The 27,871-nt window shown below is 41.3% G+C and overlaps 1 protein-coding gene across 3 annotated transcripts in view; it reads right to left on the minus strand.

Annotated features, from left to right (window-relative positions):
- The window catches only part of PREX1 (phosphatidylinositol-3,4,5-trisphosphate dependent Rac exchange factor 1), a 118,319-nt gene that overhangs the window by 64,735 nt on the left and 25,713 nt on the right, over positions 1-27,871 (minus strand). For all 3 annotated transcript variants that reach the window (XM_085079380.1, XM_085079379.1, XM_085079378.1), the window contains exons 2-3: positions 4,347-4,418; positions 587-709 (exon numbers count right to left, since the gene is read on the minus strand). In XM_085079380.1, the coding sequence (XP_084935506.1) occupies positions 587-709; positions 4,347-4,418 (195 nt within the window). The remainder of the gene's footprint in view (positions 1-586; positions 710-4,346; positions 4,419-27,871) is intronic.

Genomic DNA, 27,871 nt, shown 5'->3' on the forward strand with positions numbered 1-27,871 from the left:
CACACTGCAACAAGAGAACCTTGCCCAAAATGAAAGACCAAAAAAATGTTCCCCATGGTTTCCCTGGGTAAAATGCCAACAACGTGCTGTGAGAAAAGCTCCTCAGCCCTGTCAGGCTCGCAGCGCTGGCAGCAAGCAGCTGCTTCCCCTCCAGCAAGCAAGGGCTTCTCGTGGCAGTAGAATATGGGACACCACTTAAACCTCTGCTTTCAACACCATGGAAGCACCTTCAGGAGTACTATTTCTGAGGCACTCGAAAATGTGCTGGTTTTTTGAAACTTTTGGAACAAAAGCAGACAAATTCTCAGCAACAAAATGTGATGAGATGGATGAGGAAAAAAAGGAAAATAATTCAATGGGAAAAGGAAGAGTTTCTAAAAATACATTGTTGTTTAGCTCAGTTTAATGTGGTGTCCATTGTTCTAACCTCATTCACAAGTTTTTTCCCACCCTACCTACAACTTTTATGTAAGACACACATTGTCACAGTGTTGCTACAAGCCTTAGAGATTAGGGCTTGCTAAGGGGCAGGAGAGCTTATGAAAGGAAACTATATTTTCAGATAGCATTAAGTCATTGTACTTACAAATTTTAAGAAAACATTTCCCAGTTCATGCTGAGACTGGGGTTCTGGTTGCAAACAAAATTCCAGGGCAGCCAGGAACTCCTTGTGAACACCAAGAATGTCTTCAATGTTAGAAAATAAGATCTGAAATATAAGGAGAAAAACATTGCTAGTTTTTAATATATCTCAGAGTTTTTTGCTAAGTAGTAACGCCAAATTACTGTGGAGCTTTAGACTTACCATGATAGGATCCAAGGTCAGACAGGGATTTGTAAAGAATGAATTACACTGTATTTCCACCTTTCCTAGCCTCCTATGAAAATCTTTATTGCTACTTTAGTACCTGCTGTAAATTAAGGTTATCTTTGCAGACTCCTGAGCATGATAAATGCAAGCAACCTCCTTTAAGTCTTGAGAATATTTCCACTGAGAACAGCCAGGTAAATGGAACCACAAGGACCAAAGTCACTTTGCAGGAGACAGAAGCAGGGAGTAGTTTGCCTTTCCTTCCCATGCATTAGAAATCCCTTTCTAGAAGAAAGGGACTCAAAGGTATCATACACAAAGGTGTACCTGTAAATAGGAGACAAAGTCTCTGCCGTATGGAATCCAGCCTTTCTCTGACCTGAGTATAGAATAGTGTACAATTCTCACAAACCTCAGGAGCAGTGTTTAGAGTTCCCAGTCACTGACCTCAGTGACTCCAAAAGGCACATGTAGAGGGAAGAGGCCCCTCATTCAACCCTGTATTAAAAGGTAATGGTGACAGTTAAATGATCCCTGTGATTACAATATACATGCGCTAAGGGAAATAAACTGCCAGGGTGCAAGACGCTATAAACACATTTTAAGTCTTAGTCATTTTCATACAAAACGTGAGAAGAAAGTGTGAATCCACATGTAGGAGATGGAATGCTACCTAGAGAGGGGAAGAAATCCTGATGTGAGGTGACAGCCATCAGTACCAGCAGCCACTGGAGGGAAGTCTACCTGGGCAGACTAAATCCTAGAGTCTGCAGTGACATACAGGTTGCAGACTATGTTTCTATCACTTTGCTTAACTATGACACTTGCAAAGAGATCTGCAGTGCAGTCAAATGAGCTTTCACATTGGAAGAAGCCTCCCAGGTCTGACTCAGTGAGTGGATGACCCTAAAATGTGCAGTCTGACAGAACCAGCCTTCATCTTCCTGGCATTTGGTGTGGGAAGTGATCGAGCCCAGTATCTCCAAACACTTCCCAAAATGCCCTACTGCAACACTAAACTCTTCAACTTTATGCAGTGGAATTTATTCACCAGATGTGGCACTGATTCAGCCTGGTGGCTGGTGATAGGGCAGCAATTCAAAGAAACAATAATCTGTAAATTAAGTCTAATCATTAAAGATAGCAATGAAACCTCAATTCCTGGCTTTAAACAAGTTCCTCTCTCATTCAGCAGGGGTAGACAAGATGAGGAATTTAAGGTCTTCCTCTCTGTAGGTACCCAAGTTCAACTCTATACCTTCTCTTATTCACAAGGATGGGCAGAGTTTCTCTCAAACTCCTTCAAGCTGGTCGCATGTGCAGAGCAGAGCCTGTTGCATCTTCCTTGTCACTGCTTCCCACCCCCTTCAGGAATTCTGAGATAGGGTGGTGTGCATCATCATTAATGCCCACTTATGTCTCAGAGCTCCTTCCTAGCTCTCATTAAGCTGAAAGATTCCAACACACTGAATTTGCACCAATTGGCTCTAAACCCAAAGAAAAGGCCAGGGAGCTAGGATCCTTTGATTGTTTCCAAAAAACTTCCTGTGCTAATTCAAGCAGAGTGTGCGAGTGCTCTGTCATGAGGCTCAAAGTGATGTGATGACGTGGTAGCCCCTGCCTGCATTGCTTTGCCAGAAGCTGCGCCAAAAGGAGATTAACAACCAAGAGGAAAACATCTGTCAGGGATGATTTTATCCTTCAGGAGCAGTCTTCTGGGCTGGTTTTTGATCTAAGGAATATCTGTGCAAGATTCTAATTCTGAGGCAATCAGTAAAGCTCTACTTGCAGCAGAATTTGCAGGTAAGAGTCACTTGAAAATCAAGGCAGCAGACAGACCTTGACTGCACATCCTCCTGTATCAAATGCAGTTACCACCCTTGTGCACACCCTCAAGTTGTACTGCCTTCAAACTGCTGTATCAGTGAAGTGACAGCAGTGCCTGCTGTGAGCATGCATAATATTAACACATCAGGAGAGTTATTCCCACATGAAGCAGTGAATAATCTAAAACAAAATTTTTATGATGTTGCTGCAGCTGTGAGTCACTGGAGCACTCGTAAAATCTGGGCCTAGCACAGGACTCAATGTGGCCTTTCTGGAGGGGGCTACAGTGGCCGAAGATTACTGAAATCTCTGGTGCTTAGTACCAGCTGTAGGAGAAATCTGCAAAATAATACTGGGAGCAATAACCCAACTTATCTTAGAAAGCACTTTCTCCTTTTGTTCAGAGGTAACTGCCAGAATAGCCTATATTTTCCTCTAGACATTTCTGCCACATGAAAAAAGAGAGTAAAGACAGGCTTCTCCTTACATAAACTGCCAAACCACTTTTATAGTCTCTTCTACCATCAGCCATCTCACAGCTCTCTGGTGACTCAAGACACATAATATCAGCAGGCAGATTATCAAAAGTCCCAACACCACCTTGCTTTTCCTGTCTCTACCAGCAAGGAGGGAGAAAGGAGCAGGAAATAAAAAACTAGTGTAGTGGTGGATGATCTAAACTGGAACAAACAAGTATCTTTCAACTGCAGGAAAGACAATTAAATTATTTGGTATAGCAGGAGATGGAGAGGAGAAGGAGGAGATAATATTGACCCTGGAAACTATGGACACAGGAAAACTGCCTTGTGATTCTGTTTCACCAGAAACAGGCATAAGCATTTTATTACTGAAGAGAAGTTCTCTCATTGAAAGCTTTCAATCCTGAAAGCTGATTCAGGAGCTCCAGGACCAAACACAAGTGCAGTAAATCCCCATCCAGTGGCAAACAAACTGCACCCTGTCCCACTCATCAATGGCTTTCACTTGCGCACATGAACAAAGAGGGCTTTGGTTTCACGTGCATATAGGTACAAGGTGAGGTTTTTAAGCCAAATTACTCCAAGAAAGTGTTTTGTGTATTTATGACGTTAATAAACAACATGCACCCCTGTGACGACAGGCACTAGAGAAGCCTCACAGTTCTCAATGTCCCTTAACCCTCTCCGGTGTAAAATTCATTCAGGAACCTCCTCACGCAAGGGTCTCACAATACACAGACCTGCCGCAAGAACTCAAATTCCTTTCCACAAGAACACGAGGAATATTCCCGCCTCCTTCTCATAAGCCTTATCAATTTTCTATTAGAAAACAGCAGATGCAAATTGGCTAACTGAATACTGTCAAACAAAATAAACAAGGGCTGTGGATTCCCTGCCTTTTCTCTCAAATACATTGAAATGGCCCCTCTGTACTCTACTCAGCATTTCACAAATCTTGCCAAAAGTTAGTATCTCTGACAACACTACACTGTTGTCAAATTTTACTAAAATTAGCCAGTGAGATGAAAAATCCCTGGAAGATGACAGCTATAAGAATGGGCAAACAAATTGACAGATAACCTGTCAACATGAGCTCTCTTCCTTAGGGAACCAGCTCAATAATAAGCATCAATATGACAAGAGGATATTTTATATTTATATCCCTGAACCTAGCCTTTCATTGCATATCACTTTCCCTACCAAGAAAACAAGGAAGACAGAAGAAATACCTTCACATTCTCCTCTGTTATGTACTTCTCAGCTTTGTCCACTGCATTCTGTCGGATCCGGTGAAGAAATGCCTGCAGAGATGAAAAAAGATTTACGTTCAAATAGTTTGATTTCACTCTTTTCTTTCTTCTAGGTTCCCATCAACATAGAGTGGCTGATTGCCTTTAAGACTGAAAAAATGTAAACATTTACGAACTCTCCACCACAGATGTCAGGGCAATATGGAGGCACTACCAAAGACATTTCCTGCAATGCTGTTGGGCTTCGCAAGACAATAAATGTATTCCCTTTGTTGAAGCTTTTAGCTTTAATTATGTTACTACCAGTAGACCACAGCAGAATGCATTAGCTTCTTCGAAGGTTTCCTGTGCCTCTAGGATGCAGCTGTTCTGACCCCAGAGTAGCATGCCCAACCCACAGCAAGACGTACATCAGCAAGGGATTGTGAAGAACAACAAAGGGACAGTCACACTGCTGGAGCCATGAGCTGGGGTTAGGGACAAGTTCAACAGCCTCAATACGCAGCGAAGGGAAACGGAAATCACAGTGCCGTTGATACATTATCCTGTTGACTTTATTTTAGTTGGTTAAAAACAGATGAAGCAACGCTGGAACTTTTCACTTAGGTCAGGTTTCCCCTTCCCTCAGCTCTGCACAACTCTGGCTTTAACAGCCAAATCAATAAAAAGCTCCAGGCCAGATACAAATGGCGAGTGATGTGACTATCAGCCTGAGAAGTGTAACTGGCTACTGGAAGTTGGGAGGACCAATTTGCATTTGTAGTGAACATATCCATGACCTATTTGATTCAGTGGGAAGCGTTAAGCAAAGAACACTGCATGGGATTTCTGCCTCAAGACTCCACTGGTTTAGCAACTATTGGCTAAAAGGCACTCCTGAACTGAGAGCAGAGAATTTGCCTATCCACAGGCATCAGCAGAGACAGAAATTCCTGCAGGAGAGACTGAAAGGAAGCCAGTGAGGACAGAATCTGCTGTGATAAACTACATGACCTGTGCAAAGAAGGGCCAAGAGCTTTCCTCTCTGTTCCTGTCAGTGGTTTCTAACTTGCCTCCCGCACAAAGGAGTGAGCCCTGGGAAGTGCAGTGAACAAGGATGAAAGGAACTTCTCTTAGCCACCTGAGACAGTGAGGGGAAGTGGGTCATGTCTTTGTATTTAGGGCACAAAGCAGCTTTGTTACAGCTTGATAATAAAAAGCCTTTATAATGGGCATTGCTTCCTGAGCAATGCCCATGCCAGCTGGTGCATACTCAGCTTTTGCTTTTTCCCTGTTGCCTGCTGGGATCAGCATCAGCATACAACCTGTTAAGAAGCAATGTCACTGAACCAAACTTACAGCTTATGGAACGCCTTTACCTGTGGTGTTTTGCTTGGAAGACACTGAACATGTTCTCTGCCTGACTTTCAGCTCTAAAAGGGGCACATCTTTGTTCCAGCTTAGGCATGGCTCTCCTGTCACTCATCAGCCATCCACACCTCACGGGACAGGCGCCAGTAAAAAGGACATTAATTAATGACGCACAGAGATCTTGCATTTGTTTTTAGCCCTGGATTTTCAACCTGCTTTTGAACAAATTTCAAGGACTGTAACTACATTGCTCCTCTTGTATCGTTAAATAGGAAGATCTTCACTAGATTCCAGCTAGATGTGGACAACAGGAGGAGTTTGTGTGGACTAAGAAGTCTGAAGAATAGATTCCTGCGTCAACAGAACAGGACACATGTGCCAGTGGCAGAAGAGGCATTTTGTAAGAACCAGCCAGTCCACCCTGCCAATAATCTGGTCAGGAACTGTAGTGCAGCAGTCAGGAAACTGTCTGAGATGAAATGTTCAACATGATGACTGATGACAGCAGGAAGAGCTGCTGCACTCCCACTTCAGTGTTGGGTGTGATAGCTGAGCATTAGTAACCAGGCATCTGAGTTATGCTAGGTGGCTCATTGTGGCTAGCACAGGTCTTTCTCGTGAGAACATTCCGCTGTGTTTTGTAAACAAAGATAAAGTCTGGATGTGTTTCAAACAGTGTCTCAAGATTTGGACAGCTCAGGCCTGGCCAATTAGGCCTAGGGGGAGGTTTCTAGCTGACCAATCTGGGCGACCTCTGAAAAGTATATATATATGGAAATCAAAATAATAAACTCTCTTTCTTGCCACGCTGAGACCTGGGGTCTTTTCTCTGCTAGCGGCTCAACAGCGACAGCTCATCATACTAAAGTCACTCATTTTCAAATGGTAAGTCAGGCAGTGATTCTTCCTTGCTTTAATTGCATACCTGTCTGGAGACAACAAACCCAACTGAAATGATCAATTAATGTACACATTTAGCAGCTCCACTGGTGACATAGTTACTTGCACATCAGTCCCAGTATGATGGGTCTAATACAGAGCTGTATACCAAAGTGCAAATCACATTAGCTGTTACAGGCCAGTCAATAAAAAAATGGAGACCACGTTAATCTAAAAGATAGCTTTTCTGTACCGCTTGTCTGAAAAGATCACTTGATGAGAGCATGAGAAAGGGAGAAAAAGAGAGAGAGAAATCAATCAAAAAATAAAAAGAAACCCACATAGAAGCAGAGAAGGAGGAAGCATGAAAGACCTGGGAGGGAAAAAGATAGTCAACTTCGTAGATAGTCTTTCCAATCTCCTACAGCCTCTGATTTGCCTTAATGGTGCATGGACAGCAGTCTCTCCAGTATAATAAAACAAGACAGTTACAGGAAGTTTTGGTCCTACAAGTTTAATAGTCTACTTTCCAAAATGCAATTCCTCCAAAATGCAATTATCAAAACTTAGTGAATGCAGAACAAGTTTATTCCCCATTTTTCAATACCTACTGAGGTGTAAGAAGAATATTTTGCAACATAGGTATTCAAATAAAAAGTATGAAAACCACAAGCTAATCAACAGCAGCTCATAGAGGTAATGTTGCATGTCCTGTTCACGTGGCAACACAACTTTCTTTCCAAACCACTTCCTGCTTGGAAAAAGCAACTCTTTTCCCAAAGATGTTATTCTGACATTCAGGCCAGTATTTCCCAAACTTCTATAGTGATTTTTTTTGTGCTACTTGTTTTATTAGGGTCTAAGCTCATCTGTACCACCACCAGCCCTTTAATCCCCTGGTGATACAGACTCCAAGATCTATTACACAAGTAGTGTGCAACTCTGTTGGGCATATGGAGTGCTGTGATCTTTCATTAGACCTATTAATTTACCTGGAAAATCAGAGAGTTATTTGGACCAGGACATGAGAATAGTGGTGCCAAAAGAGAGAAGGTGGTGGTGGATGAATATCAGACAACTTGCCATGCCTATATCTTATATACATTCCAAAATATTTTGTTTTTAAAGAGGAAGTAGTTGAAAGGGTAAAGGCTTGTCTGGGCACCTAAAAAGTTACTGAGACAAATTCTCTCTCTGGCTGCTCCAACCTCTTCACATTCTACACAACTCCTATATAAATTCAAGGGGTCTGGTCCATGGCATTTTACATAAGGAGCTTTCAGGGACCCACAGTATAACCCTTTTCATCTGCAACACTTTCAATCTCTGTAGAAATGAGTTTCCTATCCTCCAGGGATATGGGGAAGCATGGGGGTCAGCTTTCTTGGGAGATCTTGAAAGTGTAACCTGGGGACTCTGAAAATCATTCCTAGGACACTGCAGGATGATCACAATCATGTCTCCATCACAATCAATAGCAGAGCACTCTACTGTGCTGTGCTGTTGGTTTCTTCCTCTTTCAAACTACCAGGGATTACTGAAACAACAACCAACTGCAGATCACCAAGACACTGTTGAAGAGCTGAAACTGATGAACAGGCAACAAAAGTAGGCTCTGCTTCCTTCTATCTTCTTCTTGTACCCTGGTCAGGACTTATAAGGATAAAGATTTCACAAAAAGCAAAGAGAAGAAGATGGCTGACAACATGAGATCTTTCCTCCTTATCCCCCCAGACACTGCCTTGCTCCCCTGCCACTCCCAGTGCTCTACTGTGGTCACACGAGGCCAGGTGCCTGAGCAACTCAAGCTGGTTGCTTGGGCAGCAGAGGAGGAAAGAAGGACTGGCAGAGCCCATGGATACAGAATGAGAACAGGTCATGCCACAAGGCAGGGAACAAGATGGGAAACCAGGCTGATAAATTTTCATGCTTCTCATAAAGACTGTAAAGGTCCCATCTTCCATGTTAATGTAATCAGCATTAGGAAAACAGTCCACAGAGGACTTGTTTTGGTTTAAATTTCTGCTGTGGTATCAAAATTACATTTATTTGTGGCTTGTTGTCCTAGGGGTCTGCTACTTCCAGACTCAGCTGGCCACAGCTGATGCTCCTCATGCATAAGCACAGTCTATAACTTGTCTTACAGCACAAAGCCTTGCAGGATTCAAACAAATCTATCACAAATTAGAATGAGCAGAGTGAAATGCTTCCTTTCTGTTTCACATCATGTTGGACAAGTTTCTTCCAAAAAATACTAATAGAAACATATTACAAATCTAGAATGAAAATTAGGTATAAAAGTTCATTTAATTAAATAAGTACTTGTTAATGGCCCCTTTTGTATGAAGGTGTTTTGTTCTTCTACTCACGATCCTCACAATCCCCTGTTTCAATGAAACCTCATTGTTTTGATTGTCTTTGCAGCACCTCTAAACCACAAAAGCACAGAGCATATTTTAGTGAAAGAATCTGCTAACTGTGAGTCGTTGTCACATGAAACAGTTGCACACATGAAACACATGTGTGCATCCCAAACAATTGGGATTTCTCTCAAATGCTTTCTTTTCAAACGGACCTCGTTGAACTCAACTTGTAACCTTAACTTCATTAGGGAAAATTACTTTTCCATCTTCTATGTAGCATAAGTAACACAAGCCAACCACTAGTGACAAGGCAGTGACAGCTTGCTCATGCCCCTTCTCGAAATTCATGTTTAAGGCAGATACTTCCTCAAACATTCAGAAATAGCAAGAAACTTCTTACTAAACAGCAAGGCAGGCAAACTGTGCTTGCCCCTGAGGGAAACGAAAAGGAGAACAGAAACATCAGTGAGGCAATTGGTCCCTGTGTTGCTGGAGAAGGAACAATTTAAAGCACAATCCTGTAAAACCTGTTTCCTGAGCAGCTGACGGGAATGTCACATTGCACCTTAAGAGACAAGTGAGACAATTTTGTTAAACTCATCAGCGATCAGGACTGGTTCAGAACAAGGATCCAGGGATCTGGATGAGCCTAGTGTTTTCAGGGTTAATATTAATAAATTGCTTTACACTTGCGCTATCAATTCTTTAAAACTTCTTGCAAGTGCAGATGTCTTGTTTCCAAGAAAATGTGCTCACAGTGACAAATTAAGAGGTGACATGAAAAATAAATTCCAACATTTGATCATCACTAGCATCTTCACCTTGTAACTACAGCACAAGGGCCATACATATGAACAAGAACTTGCAAGTGTAATTCTAGTTTTTTTCATCATCATTAGAATTTGTGTTGCCACTAAATGTGGCTGTTAGAAGTCTTTGCCTCCATACCAAAAAACCCCATTGTCTTTAGCGGTCCTGTGGGAACACAGCTCTGCTGAAATAGTCTGACAAATTAAAATTAATGTTTACTAAAGTTCATGTCTGAAGAGCAGGTGCATCCTTGCTCATGTTATTCAGTTGTTAGTTTGAACCTTGTCATCTTGATCATGTTCTTTTGCATTCTATCAGATATGCAGTTTATAAGCTAAAGCTTTACACAGATTATAGGAAACAAATATCCTGTTGTTGGGATGTCATCCCACATGTCAACTGCAGCTCTCACCTGCACTGAAGTCTGAAAGACAATGCAATAAATAATCTCAAAATAATATAACAATGACTGAACAGGGCTATATAAATCTTTCAGCATTTCCCTTCAAGCATGTTGTAACTACCTGACTGCAGGGCTTCCACTGACTGTTCACAGCTTTGGCTCACCACCAACTGAGAATTGAGACACATCAGCATGGGGTGAACCTGCTTCAGTTCTGTTGGTCCTGTCATAGCCTGCAGTGTTGTGCACTGGTAACCAACATCTACTGACATCCATCCAAGAGGCAGCTGGATTTTAAAGACAGATGAAGTGATTTTGAGTAAATACACATGTCTGGTTTGCCAAAATCTCTTCCTGTCCTGGACAAACGCCTGCATACAATGTAGAATACTGGGCCTGACTCAGGTTTTTCAGTTGTGAAATCTAAGTTAGAATATTGGAAACCAGAAGCAGCTCCTTTGACATTACTATATTACACTTGTAAAATGGAACAATACTGAAGCAATTGTACTACTACTAAAGAGCATATTACTGTACCTGTTACTGGCAATCCAGTATTCCCTCATTGCTCAGTTAGTGTCTGCTATACTAATATTTCTATAAAAACACATTTTAAATTATCAGTATCTGGAGAAGGAAGAACTTAAGCATCAGATGAGCACACTATGCTAAAATTCCTGTGTAGACGATTTCACCTATGAAGAATATTTTCTCGATAGTCTCTTAAAACAATAAAGAGCCACAGCTGTGAGTGAGAGCAACTCTGCAAAAAGATAGTAGCTGTGGCTGAGATCTACAGGCAAATTAATTCATCAGCTAACAGCTGAACAGGGACTTGCCTGATAGGCAGAGGTGTTTACTGAGAGGAAATAGCACCAGAAATATCTTTTATTGCCCTAATTTCAGGCTTCCTGTGTATCAAATTGGCTTTAAAGCCTCAAAGCTTATTGGTACATTTTATTTTTTTTTTTAATCTATCCCCTGAAGAGAAGCTAAACTATTAGATAGCCAAGATGATTAAAAAAAAGAAAAAAGTCATGCGCATCAGGGAGTGTCAAGCACATTCTCTGCAAACAGCTCAGGTAGTCTGAGCTGTAGAAGCTGTACCACTACTACTACTAAGCAGCAGAAGGTTAAATAGACTCTACTGTACAGGTTTTTAAATGACACCTTTTACAAAGGTTACAGATCTGCCATAATCCTGAGCTATGGCAGACATGAAGTGAGGTGAACTACTTATGGAGATCACCTATGTGCTAGAATATTCACAGCTTATGAGCTGCCACTTTCTTTGCATGTTCTTCACCCTCACTCGCTCACTGCGCTTGCACACACAGATGGGTTGCACGCACAGCTGCACTTGCACAATCTGCCTTGATGTATTTGCAATTATTTACACTCAAAAAAAAAGGAAAAAAAAAAGAAAGAGCATCTTTCACATGTTGGTTTTAAAAAAATTAGGCAAATTAACCTCACAAGAACATTTTTGTTACTACCCCAGAGCAGGAACCAACAGTTTGGCTGAAGGTCCAGTAGCTGATCTGAGTTGGTTTTCCTAACCAGTCTGCACTGTTTCAAAGTATGCACCACTGGGAAGGGCTCAGAGTTTTTCCACCAGATTTCCCATACTTCAATAAAGTAGAAAGCAGAGACTATTGGGGAAGAAAGAGGCAGGAGAAAATCCTTAATTAATTATGAAATATAATGCCAAAATTTTAACAAATTCAGAAATCTTCCTGAAGGCAGAGAATGTCATTCATGGGCCTTGGGTTTCTTTCTTCTCTTTCAGAAACAGCACTACAGCCCTAAAGCCCACTGCAGAGTGGTCTGGAGCCAACCTCTGGCCACAGAGCACCTCAGAAACATCCTCAGAAGGCTTACTCATGTCAGGGTTCCTGCCCTGCTTTACACACCTAGAATATTTAGGTTATTCAAAAATACACCCATTTGGGGTGCCCAGAAAGACCTAAACTCTTCACTGCACACAATGCTCAATGGTAACCAGTCATATTTCCTCTCGCCCAAGTGGAAAATTATGCCATTTTGTCAGGTCAAAGAGCTAGACTCGTCTAAAAATACCGCCTGTCTCACTGCCCCAAGCCAGCCCAGAGCCAGGTTTCATAGCTCCCCTTCAAATACATTTGTTTTATTCTGACAGACTGAAGAAAACCTCCCTCTCAATTGTGGCATTCCTCCTCTGCACACAAGTTCTTACGGAATACAATCATATCACACACAGTCTTAGACTCCAGCTTCCTGTGAAACAGAGTGAAGAATTAGCCCATTATATTTTAAACATAAAGGGGAAGTTGAGTGAGTGAAGCTTGCTGCAGCCCCTGAACTGAAGGGCTCCAGCAGGCAGACTGCCACCCCACCAGCCTTGCCTTGGCCTCTGACTGGACTGGAAGGTTGGTGATGCTGTGCTGGTACCGCCGGGGCACTGCGGGCTGCAGAAAAGGCTGGCTCCACTCCCAGCTATTCACAGCTGACGGCTCCAGTGCTCTGGGTTGTGGCAGGAGGGTGGTGCTGGTGTTTCTAATCAATGCATACTCTAGAGCAAAGCTAAAAACGGAGCTTTGGTACACACTTGCTCTTCCTTTATGAAGGTGCAATTAGATGGGAAACCTTAAAAGGAATTACTAAAATTTTAATTTTAGAAGGGGCTTTGTGATCAAAACAGTTTGTTCGAAGTATTATGATGTAATTAAATGAAAAACTGATAAAATTTGACCTTCCTTCATCTAACGTCAACTGTGTTACATTGCTAGGAAACATGAAGCACACCTCTCCAATCCTAAATCTGTTTCTGCAACCTGCCCATTTCTCAGTACTGCCACAGCTTTCCCCCCTGCATTACAAAATCAATTACTAAAGCAGCTTGGGGACCTATCACCAGGACAGTGCTCTGGAAATTGGAACAACTATTTTTAAATGTAGGTACCTCATAGCTGCAGAGCTGCAGTTAGGATTAGGTATGACTTTGTTCACTACTCCACCCAGGCACAAGATTTGTCCCTGGTGAAGAAAAGGCATCACCCACACTGCCGGCATGCCAATGCACTGGGTGGTACATTTAGCAAACCATTCAGTCAGGCTGCCATCTTCTCTTCTCCAATACTTTCCCTTCAGCTGCCTTTTCATTAGAAGCTGAATAGTAGCACCTACTATCTAGCAAAGAAATTCATACAAGGACCTTCCTTTAGAGCCAATCTTCCTGCCATCCATCCTATCTGCCAGTGCAGCAGCTCCCAATCCAAGTCCATTGCCAGTCACCTCAGACACTGCTGGCACTACTTCCCCAAAGGACCCATCTCTATCAGTACAAAGAACAAATCTCTAAATATGCTGCCAAAGTTCAGGCCCATGCTGGGCCAAAGCAAATAGCTTGTTTAAACCTCATCTACATCTACAAAACCACATTTACACACTGGATTGAATTTAGCCTTCGCAAGAGTCCCAGCTGCATCTGTGAACTCAGCTGATTGCCAGTTACTGAGTGCACACACATAGCAGGGCTTTTATTTGTAATAAAATATTTAGAGTGGGAAAACATCACAGAATTTAATAAAAGAAACACTCTCAGACTGCCTGTGCCTCGTAGTGCATCTATTCAGATGCTTGGAATTCCCTACACAAATAAAGATGGAATTCAAAGTTCTGCCAATTAAATAAATGTCTGTTTCAACTCAGTTTTGTATTAAAACAGTAACCAACTTTACTTATACAAAATAAAGTGTGAAGTCCTGGATTGTAAATAGGCTCCAATTGTGGATCGCTCTTCACGGTTACTCCGCCTAAATAGCTGACTATTCAAAGATAAAACACACCCGATTTGCATACCTAAGCACAACTGCATAAGCCAATTTAAAGGCAAAACACATACACAAAATTGCATTTAGACATCAGAGTTTTGAAGTGTTCATCATTCCCACAGAAAATACAGTAGATCTAAAAGCTTTTTAGGAATAAGTGTTCAGAAGCTTATAGAGACAGCATCTTTTCTAATGAATGGTTTCAGTCTTCCTTCTATAGCAAAGGTACCAGAAAACTAATTCTGGATGCTCCATCAACTGTCACATCAATACGGGATCTTTTATCAAATTCTTTTTTATTTCAGCCATGTACCAAATTAAGGAACTGTGTCTAAATGCACTAGAGATGGTGGACAAAGCAAAAACAGGAGGAAGACTGGAACTGTTACCCTTCCTTCTCTGCAAAGAGCACAAGCAGAGTGTGCTACCCTCTGTACTCTGGGAATCACTCTTCAGAACTGAGTCCATCTTCCTTTTTTCAATCTACTGACACTGAAAGCTGTCCTGTGGTTTTCTTGGGAGGAAAGCTTAGAATACTCTCTGCTAGTCTTCTAGCAGGAAGCAAAAGAGAAGCAAAACCAGAAATAATAATTTAAAAAAAAAAATCTCCAGGGCACTGAACTGCATTTTGGAAATCCAATACAAAGCCTCTGACACCAACATCCCTGAAAACAACACATAAACAGCCATGCCAAAGCACAGGGCCTTGCTCTTGCTGTCAGCCACTAGGGACTGAAAGCAGGTAATACAAAACATCCATGAGAAACACCGAGAAACCACAGCAGGAAGTAATAGGCACAGGATGCCACAAGAAGTATTTTTATTAATTTTACTTATTCTTTAATTGACCTCTAAAAACCCCAAAACTTTCTTCAGGGCAATGGTCTACTGAAAGCACCTCCCAACTGGGAACACATCACCACTATAGCTAGGTGGCTGTCTATGATTTGATTCTGATGCTTGCAATCTTTTCAGTTTCAATAGAAAATATGGTTTGTCATGCTATTAGTGCCTCTAGATTTGAGTGGAATGTATAAGCATTACAATCCCTTTATGTATATATACACCTGGCAATTTTTGTTTTGACTTTTATTTCTCCCCAGTAGGATAATCCTCCAGGCACTGCAAGATACCTCAATGGGAAAGGGCTGCTATCTGCTCAGAGCTTTTTTCTGTGACTCCTGGCTCTCTCCAGCTAGCAATTCAAACACTTGTTGGCTTCACTTACTGTTCTACAAAGCAACATAAGGCAAGATGCGATTACCCACAAGTCTCTATGCTACTTCTTCTTTTATTACTTCTAGCAAATGGAGTAGAAAACAGTAAAAGCAAAGCCTTTGACTACTGCTTGCTAAGTACAGAACCTGCACAGAGCCTCTTCGTTTACTGAATACCACAGTAAAGCTATGCATGACCATATGGTCTGAAACAGACCACACACATTACTCCCTGCTCGCTGTATTGGCTCTCAGCTGGTTGCTTTTCCATCATTGGCACCATATAATAAAGCACCAGTCTCTGTTTCAAATGCACATGCTGATTGAATGGGTGTAATTCCACAGCATTAGGAAGTGCTGACCTCAACCTTAAAGGTGACAGGTCCCTTGCTACTGATGGGATTTCTGGCTTATTGTCATAGTGCTAATTTACATGGCTTTTACCCCATCACTCCTGCTGCTTTGTCAATGACTGATTGGAAAGGCAGGCTTGTACCTCATCTTTACCTTATCCCCACCCTGGGGTTTGCCAGCAATGCTTCTAATCACAGAACTATTACAAACTAAACTCCATCCTTAGGGCAGAACTCTTACAAGAACGAACCACACATGAAGGGATGCACACAATCTTCTGAGATGTAATACATGGCACTGGATCCAAGGTCCTCCTGTACATTATAGTGCTCCTTGCACTTCATACAGGAGACAGGAAGCTACTAGCAATGATTGTTCAGAATCTACATGATTAATTATGGTCCCATACTTACAAAACAATCCCTTTATCCTAGCACTCCCTTCAAAATCCATTGTTTTTTATTAAATAATGTTAGTACTATAACAAATAATAATTAAGCTTTATTGCCCAAATGAACTAATTTCTAGGAAATTCCTTTCTTCCATCATAGATGATGTTGACATTTTTATTTTCTAAAAATTTTTATTTTCTAAGAATTTAATTTTTAGTGTCTGAATGCTGAAGGAACAAAATAACCACAGGGTTATTTCAGGAAAATCTGTTTTGAGTGCTACTTGCATTTGTTATCTTTCCTACAAAAGCTTAATAAATCACCACTAATTTGTAAGGGAGAGATAGCATGGTTCAAGCAAACTCTGCAAAACAGAATATTTCAAACCCTCTGTAAAACAAATAGAACATTGATCATATTAATATAGGTGAAAACTGAGTCTTTTCAGGTAATTATGACAGGAACTTTGATCAGAAACTGGGTAACAAAGTAAATGAAATCATAATACAGCCAGTCAAGAATAAAGACATGCTATAGATACTCTACTGATGCCCACTGTTCTCATCAAAATAGCTTCTCATCAAAATACCTATATACACGTTTCACAATTGTCCGAAAAGGTCAGGTAAAAGGAGGTACAGCACGAGTGACAGCTTCCTTCCCAGAATTCAAACTTCTTTCCTTCAGCTTTTTCCAGAAACAGCAGAAGGAACAATAGAGAACATGGGTGAAGGAGAGAGGCAGACCTTTGAAGAAGCAAAGCGTGCGAACAGAAGGCCAGCTTTTCCTTACAAGTTTTCACATGTGGCCTAGGCGTAAGACAGCACTGGAGTGCTGATGAGCCTGCACCTGAGGGGAATGACTGCAGAAGTTCCTTGCTTAAAAAACAGAATATGCCTAAATGCTGTCCCTGAAATTATTAATTAATTTTGACATAAGACAGAATTAAATGGTGTCTTTGAAATGATAAAATAAGTGATGGTAACAATATGAGCACTGCCCAGGAACGTTTTGACACACCTTGCCAAGATTTCTGTGCTCCACTACTTCTTTTTTCACTCTTTGATAAAACCAGTTACAACATCCTTGCTTTTAGGTCTTTAATATGTGATGGGGTGTTTTGTTCTAGTTTAGCGGCAAAAGGAAAGCAAATGCATCACTTGTATATCAGAAGGTGGTTTTTCTGCTAATGGGACAGTTTTTTCCCAGGCTTCACTAGCACAGGGAACACAACCCACCCACCCTGGCTCCATGGTGCCAGTTTGTGGAGGCCTCTCTAAAGACATGCTTGACTGCTCTGTGTCTTTTGGTTCACATTATTCCAAGACATGCACTTAGGTTTAGGATCTGGCAGGACCTGGTCCTCTTAGTCTTGGTGCCTCTGCATTTGGATCTCCAAATTTCATGCTAAGCATTCCCCACCTACCTCTTTCTTAAAAAGATATTTAATATGGGAACTCCCTGTCAGTAAGACCCTGTGGGACACTTGCATGTCAGACCACCAATGCAACTTACAGCTAGTTGAAAACCATTTTGATTTTATAGAAACTGTGGCTTTTACCAAGGTTTAATTTTTTTATATTAAAAAGTACACCAACAGGTATATATCTTCTGTTCTTCTAATCTTTGCTATACTTTCCCTCTCTTGACTGTCCAGGAAGTGTGAATTGACACATACAGGTAACCAAGCAGACCACCAAACCACAGCCAAAATGCAAGGAGCAGATATATTTCATTACATTGCTAACAACACTGGGCAGCAGAGACACATGGTCACACAGGCTCATGTCATCCCAGCGGACAGTGGCCGGGGGAGGGAGGCCTGGCCTGCCCCCAGTACATCAAAGGGCTTCACGCATGCAAAGTTTATCACAAGGCTGTGATTTTACAATCTCTCTCTCACCCAGGAGGAGGCTCAAGCATGTCTGTGAGAGTGCATTATCTTTACACAGGAATTCTACTTCTCAAAGCAGGCAGATGACGAACACCACAAGGCATAATAAATGGAGTTTCCCCACACTCTTAGCATTCTCAGCTGCAAGGTCACTTTGCACAAAATTATTCCCGCCTTGCCAAATCTTCCAGTTTTAACCCTTCCTTCTCAAAACAAGACTTGTTTTGGCTAAGAATTTCACAGGAAGTATAAAGAAACTTTCTTCTTACTTGCTTTTCTCCTGAGAGTCCAGCTTATTCTTATTTTTTTGTGTTTCTTGTGTATTGTTTCTAAAGACTTCAGCTTTCTTAAATCAACATGACTAGCTCAAGAGAAGGGAATTACTTCATCCCCTGACAGAACACATGGGATTATTTAGAGAAAAATATTTATGCATTGATGAAAATTATCTTTCGGTGTCAGGGGTTAATTTTTATTGTTCTATAGTCACAATCTATTCACTGTTGTTAAATTTAAACACAGAATGACAAACTAGCAATTCCTGAACATTTACATGGTCTCATTGATGTGCCTGGTAGTTCAACAACCCTCCCTTCTGCAAGCTAGAGCAATGATGGCATCACCAGACTAACTCCAGGACTCCTGAGAGCCTCCCAAGTTGTTGCCCTACTAACTCAAGACACTGAAGAGAGCATCACCCACTAGGGTGAAATATGAGGTGCTGAAAGCCTCCAGCACAAAGAAAAATAGGCTCAGTTACCAAAACATCACATGGCAAGATAAGCTGTCACTGACCCAAAAGCATCAATTTTACATTGCACTAAGTACAGCGAGGCAGTCACTGAGACTGAGGTAAGTCTCCCCTCACAAGCAGTATTCCTAGCAGTATTTCTGCACACAGCAGACCTTCCCAGACAGCATGCACTTCTCTCTAATTCTGAAGTCTTACCAACAAAAATGCTCTTATAACTTCAGTACCCACAAAAGAAGCCACAGGAAATCTGGCTATCAAATGCAAGCAAAATTACTAGTGCTGGGAGCACTTAAAAGAAGAAGTGTGCATGCTATTTAAATTTTGTTATAAATAAGATGAGCAACTGATCAGCACAGGTGTCTCTAGAAGAATCAAGTATTATGAACCATTCTGATAATCAAACCGAGACATGCAAAACAGTCCAGGGATTTTTAATGGTAACATAGGTCACGTGACAGTGCGTTAGTCAAATGCCCACAAATCTCTTAATTATTGCACTACAGTGAATGCAAAAGAATATTGAAATAGAGATAAAATGTTACAAGCAAACAATGCAAGAATGCACAACAGGAATGATGAAGGTCTTTGTGTTCCTAAGGAAACCAGCTGCCTCTCACTCCCTCCCTTTCATTAGTATCTCCCAGAAGAATGTCAGCTCAAAGTTCTTCCCAAAGCATTCAGCAAATGAATCTTGGAAACATGCCTAGAAAGTTGAATATGCTTCTGATGTGAGGGGTGTCCTTCCCTGGAGGTTTTAAATTTGCCTGTCCGCAAGGAATTTCAGTGCACTGGTACAATATCAACAGGAGAGGACTGGTGACATTATGCCACCTCCTTCTACAGTGGGCAAGAAGCAAAGCCCCTTCAACTCAAGAGTGACAGTGCAATAGCAAGAGGCTTCCGGCTTTCCCCTTAACACAGCAGTGCACTGTCCTGGACCCTGACCAAGGCTTGCTTCCCACACTCTGTTGCCCTAGTTACTACACAATGCATTAGTTCTGTGCATCAATTATCTGTAGCAGTAACACTGATTTTGCAAAAAAAAATACTACGATTGGAAAAAACATTAAGGACTAAACAGACAATGAATCATGTTGCAAAAGCCTTAAGAGCTGTAGCTCCTAGACAGCCTCGATCTGTAATCCATTTCCACTATGAGCAAAAGGAATGCTGGTTAATCCTTTATGTTAGAAGCCACTTCTCTCATAATTGGAACTAGCCAATTAGTCCTGATTTGGGAGGAGAGAACTTTCTGAAATATTTGAAGTTATTTTAAGAGGATCGATCTGAATTTCAACCAGCTCTGCATGTAGGAGATACTCAGACAGCTTCCCAGAAATGCACTGCAATAGGTCTGAGAGTGGCTGAGAAAGACACAGATTTCCACAGATGCAGGATTCTCAGTTTTATCAATTCATCTTGAAAATAAAGGAGATCTGACTTAGACATAAAACTCTACTTATTCTTCTGCCTACTGAAGAAGACAATTTTGGGGGAAAGCCAATTAAATATATATATAAGCAGTAGCCCTTAGGGTGAATGCATCCAAAGCTACATATTGTAACTTCACTTAAAAAGAAATTTGGATTGATTTATAGTTATAATCTGGGATCCATTAAGAGCAATGCTTTGTATTGATGTGACTAATGACCAAGGTTCTTGTAATAAGCAAATGCAGATGCCCTTGACAATGGAGAAGTCTCTGGGGAGGAGATGAGGATTGCATAATGAAGTTAACAAGGAGTGGAGGACACAATGTTTTGTAGAGGATCTCCATGAAAGCACATGCAGTCTCTCATCTCCCAGTAAATGCTATAGAATGCTTTCATAATTACAAACATTTTCAGGCCACATGTTTCACAAGAAGATACTTTTTTAAAATAAGAATGAAACTAGTACAAACTTTACCATTACATAATTTTTTTACTCTGAAAGGGCCTTCACTTGACCATAATAATATTGCTCAATATACATACGTATTCACTATGCACTTCAGAAGTGAAGACTACTTTCAAGATGTAAACCTTGTTTCTGTGATAACAAAAATACTGGAAGTCAGTATTAATGATGACCTGGAAACGTTATTCTTTAATACTCAAAGCTGTACTAATAGAGAAACAAATATTAACAGAGAAAAAACGGTTTATGCCAGCAGTTTCCAAAACAGAAAACTTTCAGTTGCTCCAATCAGCTTCAGAAATCTATGTAATTTTCCAATATCCTGAGTATGCATTTTCTCAGTGATATCAGTAATACCTGTTGGACACCAAATTACTCAAACTCAGGTAGTGCTGCTTGGATAGATCATGGGTGTTTTTCCTTTTTAATAAGGAACACCTTGCAGGACTTTGCTGTCAGTGAGCTGGGTTACATGATCTGCTGCCCCCCAAACAGCTGCACCAGGGACACTTTTGCTGGGGGCTGAGAAAACCAGCACAAAACATCAGTTGCATTCAGCTCGTACTGCCTCGGGAGTAGAAGCGTTTCTGTCTCTTAAAAGGTGATGCTGAAATACAACACCCATATAACTGGACCAGACATTGCTTAGAAATTAATAGTGGGAACTCCACATGTAATTTTCTGATGGTACAAAGGAGATGCTGCTCACCGTAAATTCTGCAGGGAAGTCCTCCCCTTTATTCACATCTCAGAAAAAAATGTTTACACAGTTGCTATCAACAGAATTACACAACCTGATTTCACCCTTTTACAAAGATGAGACTTCACTTTAGTCAGGAATAAAAAAATAAGCAAGGTTATCTAGAAAAAGGTAAGATGATGTTATGAGTTGCCTCAGTAAGAATTAGAATTCCATGAGCAGCATGGCCAAACTAATTCCAAGATTTTCACATAAAACTGATGGACATCATACCTGAAATGTGCCATCTTTTGTCAATGACTGTCACATTCTGGTAGCCAAGACAAGCAACTTTGTACCAGAGCCGTCAGCTGATCGCCTTCCCACTATCAAAGTACAGCAAACCTTCAGGGATATTTTATAGCATCATTTGCCCAACACTCTACTTTGATCTCTCTACTCCTTCTGGAATAGGGACTCCTTTGTACTCCTTTTGGTACACATGCAGTGTAGCCAGTATTTCCTAGGAAGTGATGGATTCTTGCATGCTACTCCTTGGCTTTGAAAAGGAAATCCTATGCTTCCAAACACAGAAAAAAGATAGCCTACCTATCCATCAGGTTTACTATGTCTAACTTAGAGTATCAAAAAGTACAACTACCCTCTCAGCAGCAAGGCAGTTGTAATTCTCACCTGGGGCGAGACGTGTGACTAGAATACACATGCTGATACATCCTGCTGCTCTATAGCTGCTGATCAATTAGAGTATTGGGAAGAAAAGACAGGGTATAGGGGCTTGGAGCTGGTAAAGAATATTTAAAATCTATCCACCTAAGTATTTTTCGTATGATTTGTCATACAATAAAAATTTGTTCAAGTTGAATTTAGCTCTCTTGTAATGCCCTAGCACTTGTCTCAATTGACAATTGTGTCAGAAAAGTTCTGTGACTTAATTCTTCCAAAACCCCCATTGCTGTAGACACCCATCTGCATTCTTGGTGGTGGTCTAAGTAGAGTGAAATGTAACTTTCCTCTCAAACACAGATTAGGCGTACTCCACCGAACATTAGAGTGCATTGCTGCAACACAAAGCCTCAGTCTCAGAAGGCGTCAAACCCATCAGCCTCACCAAAACTGCATGGAAGTGAAACAAGTAAGATACCAACAAAAATGTCTGATAGGGAACATATTTTCAGATACATATAAAACATTACAATGGAAGGCAGTGAGGGAGAGTTACCATGTACCTATTAAATCCTGTACAATGCCTAATAGTATCACACTTAATGTTGTATTTGCTTTCCAGCATTATGAAAGCAGCCATGGGAAGCTTCACAATGCTGTAGAGGTTAACTTCTGGGCTTGGCTAAAATGACAGTATTCTGTGAAATTTAACACTTCAGAAGAAGATGACACTCTAGTGACGCCTGTAAAAACCAAGCCAGATGTTCAGCCTGTAATGCATCACAATCCTAAATGCATCAGCAGCAAACAGTGAGTCTCAAGGCCTCCATAAATGAGTAACATCCATACACTGCAAGGCACCCCAGCTTTTTTCACTGCAGCCACAATCATTCCTCTGAACCAAACAAGGCAGGGAGTATTTCAATTTTCACATAACATGCAGAAAACCCCTAGGTTTAATTTTCTGTATGTCACTTCATTCTGCCCATGGGATCTTCAGGGATCCCAGGGGAGCTATACAGTAGAAAAGTATGATCTACCCTCCAACTGTGTGCACATCTGCTATAACAAAGACACAAGCAAATGGCCACCATGTCAGCTTCTCTTTTGCCAAAAAACATAACAGAATAATAACCTCAATTTGCCCCAACAGAGAAAAGATTAAATCTCTCTAAGCAAACCATTCTAACTAACTTCTGCACTTGACTTTGTTTAAGAGAATTCCTACTCAGTCAGTATAACTACTTTGGATTTTTCCATAGCCCTGGAGAAACTGAGCTAGGCTCTTTAAAGTTTAGACTCTTTTGCAAAATGATAAAGCACTGCTTGAGTCTGACTCCTTGCAAAGATGTCTCAGCCATACAGGCAGCTATGGGCCCCAGAAGTCAGCACCATACTCTTCCTTTCACTCTAATGAAAGGAGGCTATAGATACCTGTGATCTACAGCCCACTGATCAAAGTCACCTAAATCCTCCTCTTTTCCTGCTCCCTCAAACTGCTGCTACTTTACTCTGCACTCCACTTCCTCCAGTGTAACACATTAACCAGTACTGCGATGGTTAAACATGGAAGTGCATGGTATGGAAACGACTCCTTTCCCTCTTCCCACCTGTAAGAACAACTTCAGAACCACACCTCTAATTTAGGGGTAGCTTCTCAGGATACTCCAGCATCACAGCTCTTTTATTTACACCACAGTCTATGATGTGGCAATAAATATATGCAAGTAGGTCTATAAAGCCGGCATGCTGAGGGCAGCTACACCCAGTCATCGCTTCAGCCATTCGGCACCACGATATCCATGGGATAAGAGAAAAGGAGGCCAAGCTACAGAGCTCTGATGAGCAGTACTCCCCCCAACACACAGCACAACCTACTTCATCCCCCTGTGAAGTGATGTAGATGCCTCAGCAGGAAATCTGCCATGCCAATAATGTGATGAGTATCTACAAGGACATTCGGATCTATCAGCCGACAGACATATATATCACAGACATCCAGACTGCCAGACAGCGCCTAGAAATTAATTCAGAGATAACTGGTTCCCTGCATGCAGAGTTTGGCCAACCTGTGAATAATTTCAAACACAGAGCTCTGTGGGGGATCTTAACACTTACCTGATAGGTGCGGAGCCCTGGATTTCAGGCCAGCTTTTAATTTGAATTGAGATACTAGCACAAGAAATCACCAAGACAGATTCCCCCAACCAGAGAAACACAAAGTAGCTCTTTTCAAGTAGCTCTTGAGAAATCATTTTTAACCCTTCAGGGTGAGAGGACTGCGACTTACTGCAGTAATTAGTCACACAAAACAGGAGGGAAAGGTGCAGGAAAACCATTCCAAATCTGTTGTAGCAACGGAAGCCTCCAGCTGGCCAGTAGCTGGGGCAGGAGCTCCTGAGGGAACTGCTTGCAAAAGCCTTATACTTTTTGATGCTCTAAGTTAGACATAGTAAACCTGATGGATAGGTAGGCTATCTTTTTTCTGTGTTTGGAAGCATAGGATTTCCTTTTCAAAGCCAAGGAGTAGCATGCAAGAATCCATCACTTCCTAGGAAATACTGGCTACACTGCATGTGTACCAAAAACCTGATGTTTCTGGGAGGCCACATTTCTTGGCTTGTACACTAAGGCTAATTCAGAAGAAAAGGCAAAAATAGGTAGGCCATAAGTAAAAGCTATGGCTCTGTGTCTATCTCCTTCAGCCTATTTCTTTTCTGTCAATCCACTCTTCCTAATGGTGTATATGAAAAGAGGAGAGTGTTCCCAGACCAATCCTTACTGCTTCACCATCTCTACTGCTTCTTCCTCCTAATACCTCCATGCAGTTTTCACTGTTATTCCAGCTATCCGCAAGCACGCATCTACACTGCAGAGGGAAATACTCAAAGTCAGTAACACAGACCATTTGGTTACACATATCGGTTACACAAATTTTGCCTCAAAACTGCCACATCTAGCACCTTCTAAAAGAGTTATTTGCAGTCTTCTTGGGAGCCCCATCTGGTCCAATTAAAGGAATACAGAAAAACAGGAAAAAAAAAAAAGCTTTTATCCAGAAGTGATGAAACCCCAACAGATGAAAGAAATATTTTTCTGCACAGAAACGTGATCCACACTACCATGTAATTCTCTTGAACTACAGAATACATTTAGTCCAGGCTCTTCTTTTGTTGCAGTAACCACGAGACCAGATCCCCTTTCCAGTAACTCAGAGCTCTCTGCTAAAGATCACAGATGAGAACGCCTGCCTTTGTCTGTCTCCCTCCTGGCTACCAGGCGGCTAAGAACACATCTTAGTCATCTCTAGCAACAACATACAGCAATTAAAACAAGTACTGAGCAGCAACACCCAGGAAGTCAAAGCTATCTACAAAAGCAGCCTGTGGGCCACAACATGATTTAGAATTCAAAACACCTTTTCTGACTCGGCCCCCAGAAACACACAATTGATGCAGAAATTATTCTAGTAAGATACATGAACGCAGGAAAAAGGAATAAGGGAGGTGTAAGAAAGCTCCAGAATTACTGTGGGCAGCATCCAGTTTGTTAGGCTTCATTAGACCCACTGAAACAACATTTTGTGGAATTAATTCAACCACAAACAGTGAATTTTTAAAATATAGGGGCTACATAATAAAATGACAATGACACAGGTTAGGTCTATTTGCATAGACCAATGCTTACACTACAGTAAATATTTAGCAGCCACACTGTCTTGCATGCAGAAGAAGGCTGTGGATAGGAAACTATTCTCTGACCCAACTGACTACAAGAGAAAGCAGCACACCTGGAAACGTCGGTGAAAGGTCAGAGCCAGTCTATTAAACAAAACAGTCCCCTCAGTACTCATGGCTGTAAGTAAGATCTTTAGGCACCTGACTGAACCAAGATGCCATATTCCATTCATAGAAAGCACTAAGGATGAAATAGCATTTAATTCAATAGCTGACAAAGCTTCTTCAGGAAGACTGCTAAAATAAAATGATATTTTTTTCACACCAAAATAGTTGGTGGTGAGACTGTGGTACCTCATTTATTACTACATGTATTAGTAAAGACAATACATGAAAAAATACTGAAATAACACCACATAAAGAGACACAACCCATCTGGGATGTCATTAGACCAGGATATAATGTACACACCACCTTCAGATTTCCTATAGCTGCTGTGACAATCAATGCCAAAACATCCTTGTGATCTCAGGCTGTAATCAGGGCTACTTCTTTAGACTTTAGATAGATAAATCCTGTGAGCAGCAGTGATTGACTTCCAAACTCTGGGATCTTGCTAAGTATTTTTATTATTTATCATTATCTTTGCAGACAGAGGTTTAAACCTTGTAAGTGCTGCACTGAACAACTACAAAAGGTCTTTAAGATGAAAGGAATACAGGAGGACTTAAAAACACCTCTGCATTATTCCTGAGCTCACTTTGATTTGCTGTCTGTAACAAGTAACGCGTGAGAAGGAAACGGAATCGCAGCACAGCGCCTCTCTGCAGTGGTCTCATATGGGAGAATGTACCACCAGGCAGAACCATCTCCTGGAGATTTGCCCTCATTTTCTTCCTGTGAACTTGTATAAAATTGTCTCCACTCGACTGCTTCTGAATAATGTACAACAACAGATGAGCAACATCAAGTGCCAAGGGAGCTCCAGCCAACGGCAGCTCAGTGAGTCTATTGCTGTGCCCCAGCTTCCACAAGCATTCTGAGGGAGCCAGAACAACACACATTCAGTCAAGAAAGATTCAGATTGTTAAAAACTGCACGTGCCACAGGAAAAAAGAACACCTGATAGTTCACTCAGGACTGAAACAAAATTCCCAAATCACCTTCTGCTCACAGTTTTCCCAACTAAAATCCAGGCAACTCCAAAACCCGTACCAGACATTTCAAAGTGAATAAATTGTTTTTACCGACTTTTGTATCCCACTCTACTACCCTTGGTTACTTCATCCTTACAGAAAACTCTGTTTGGTGACAAACTTAATGAGATAATTTTTATTTTTTTAATTTTTTTTTAAAATAGGATTCAAGTGCGGACAGAAAAGCTGGATTTACACTTTGGAAAATTAAATCCATCAAAAGGGGAACATAAGATTTATTACACTTACATTTGAGCTGTCAAGACTGTCCAGTCAATCCATAGTCAATTCCTCAGGCAGAGGGAATGGTATATGTATCCATGTCACAATAGCCTGAATTTGTACCAATACTAAATGAACTGCTAGTCAGAGGAATCACTGAAGAGAGTCTCCTTTCTAGACAGAACAAGGCTAAGGTGTTTCAGCTTGAAGAGTTTACTCCCACGCCCTATCACCTCACATCAGTGGGGCAGGTCAGGTGCACGTATGCAAAAGGATGAAAACTCCAGAACATGAAGGAGTCACAGCAGCCATGGAACACAAAGAGTACAGTGGACATAACACACTCCACAAGCTGCATTACTGAGCTCCACTGAACTGCACTTGAGCTACACACAAAGCCCATCATCTAACTCACTCCACCTCAGATACACTGAGTTAGGAGCCAGGTGTGTCCCTTATTCAGTCTCTGAGAGAAATGGTTCCTTCCTGAAATACATGGACCAGCATCACCTGTCTGCACTGCATCCAAGAGATAAGTCAGGCAGTTTACAGCAGAGGACAATCTGTTTCCAATACATCCCTTCACACAACTCAACTCTAAGAGCTTGTCCCAACACATGCCAAGATATTGGCTGATATTACTGTTTTTCTTGCCCTCTTTTCTTACTTCCCCATGCACACATGTATTTTTAAAATGCTGGTCCAGATACCAAGGGCATTGTAGCTGCTGCATCTGTTTGTAATCTGTATTACATTACTCAAGAGTCCTGCTAACACACAGTGCATGTTGTCACTGTGACACTGTTTCTTTACATTGGGTCCTTATTACAGAAAAAAGAAGAAATATTACCTAAACTAAGAAAATAATTTATGTCTCCTTATTTTGAAATTACAGTGACACCTAAATAAGAGTGGGAAG

This window comes from Lichenostomus cassidix, chromosome 20, assembly GCF_008360975.1.
Source record: "Lichenostomus cassidix isolate B80296 chromosome 20, HeHo_3.0, whole genome shotgun sequence".
Taxonomy (NCBI): domain Eukaryota; kingdom Metazoa; phylum Chordata; class Aves; order Passeriformes; family Meliphagidae; genus Lichenostomus; species Lichenostomus cassidix.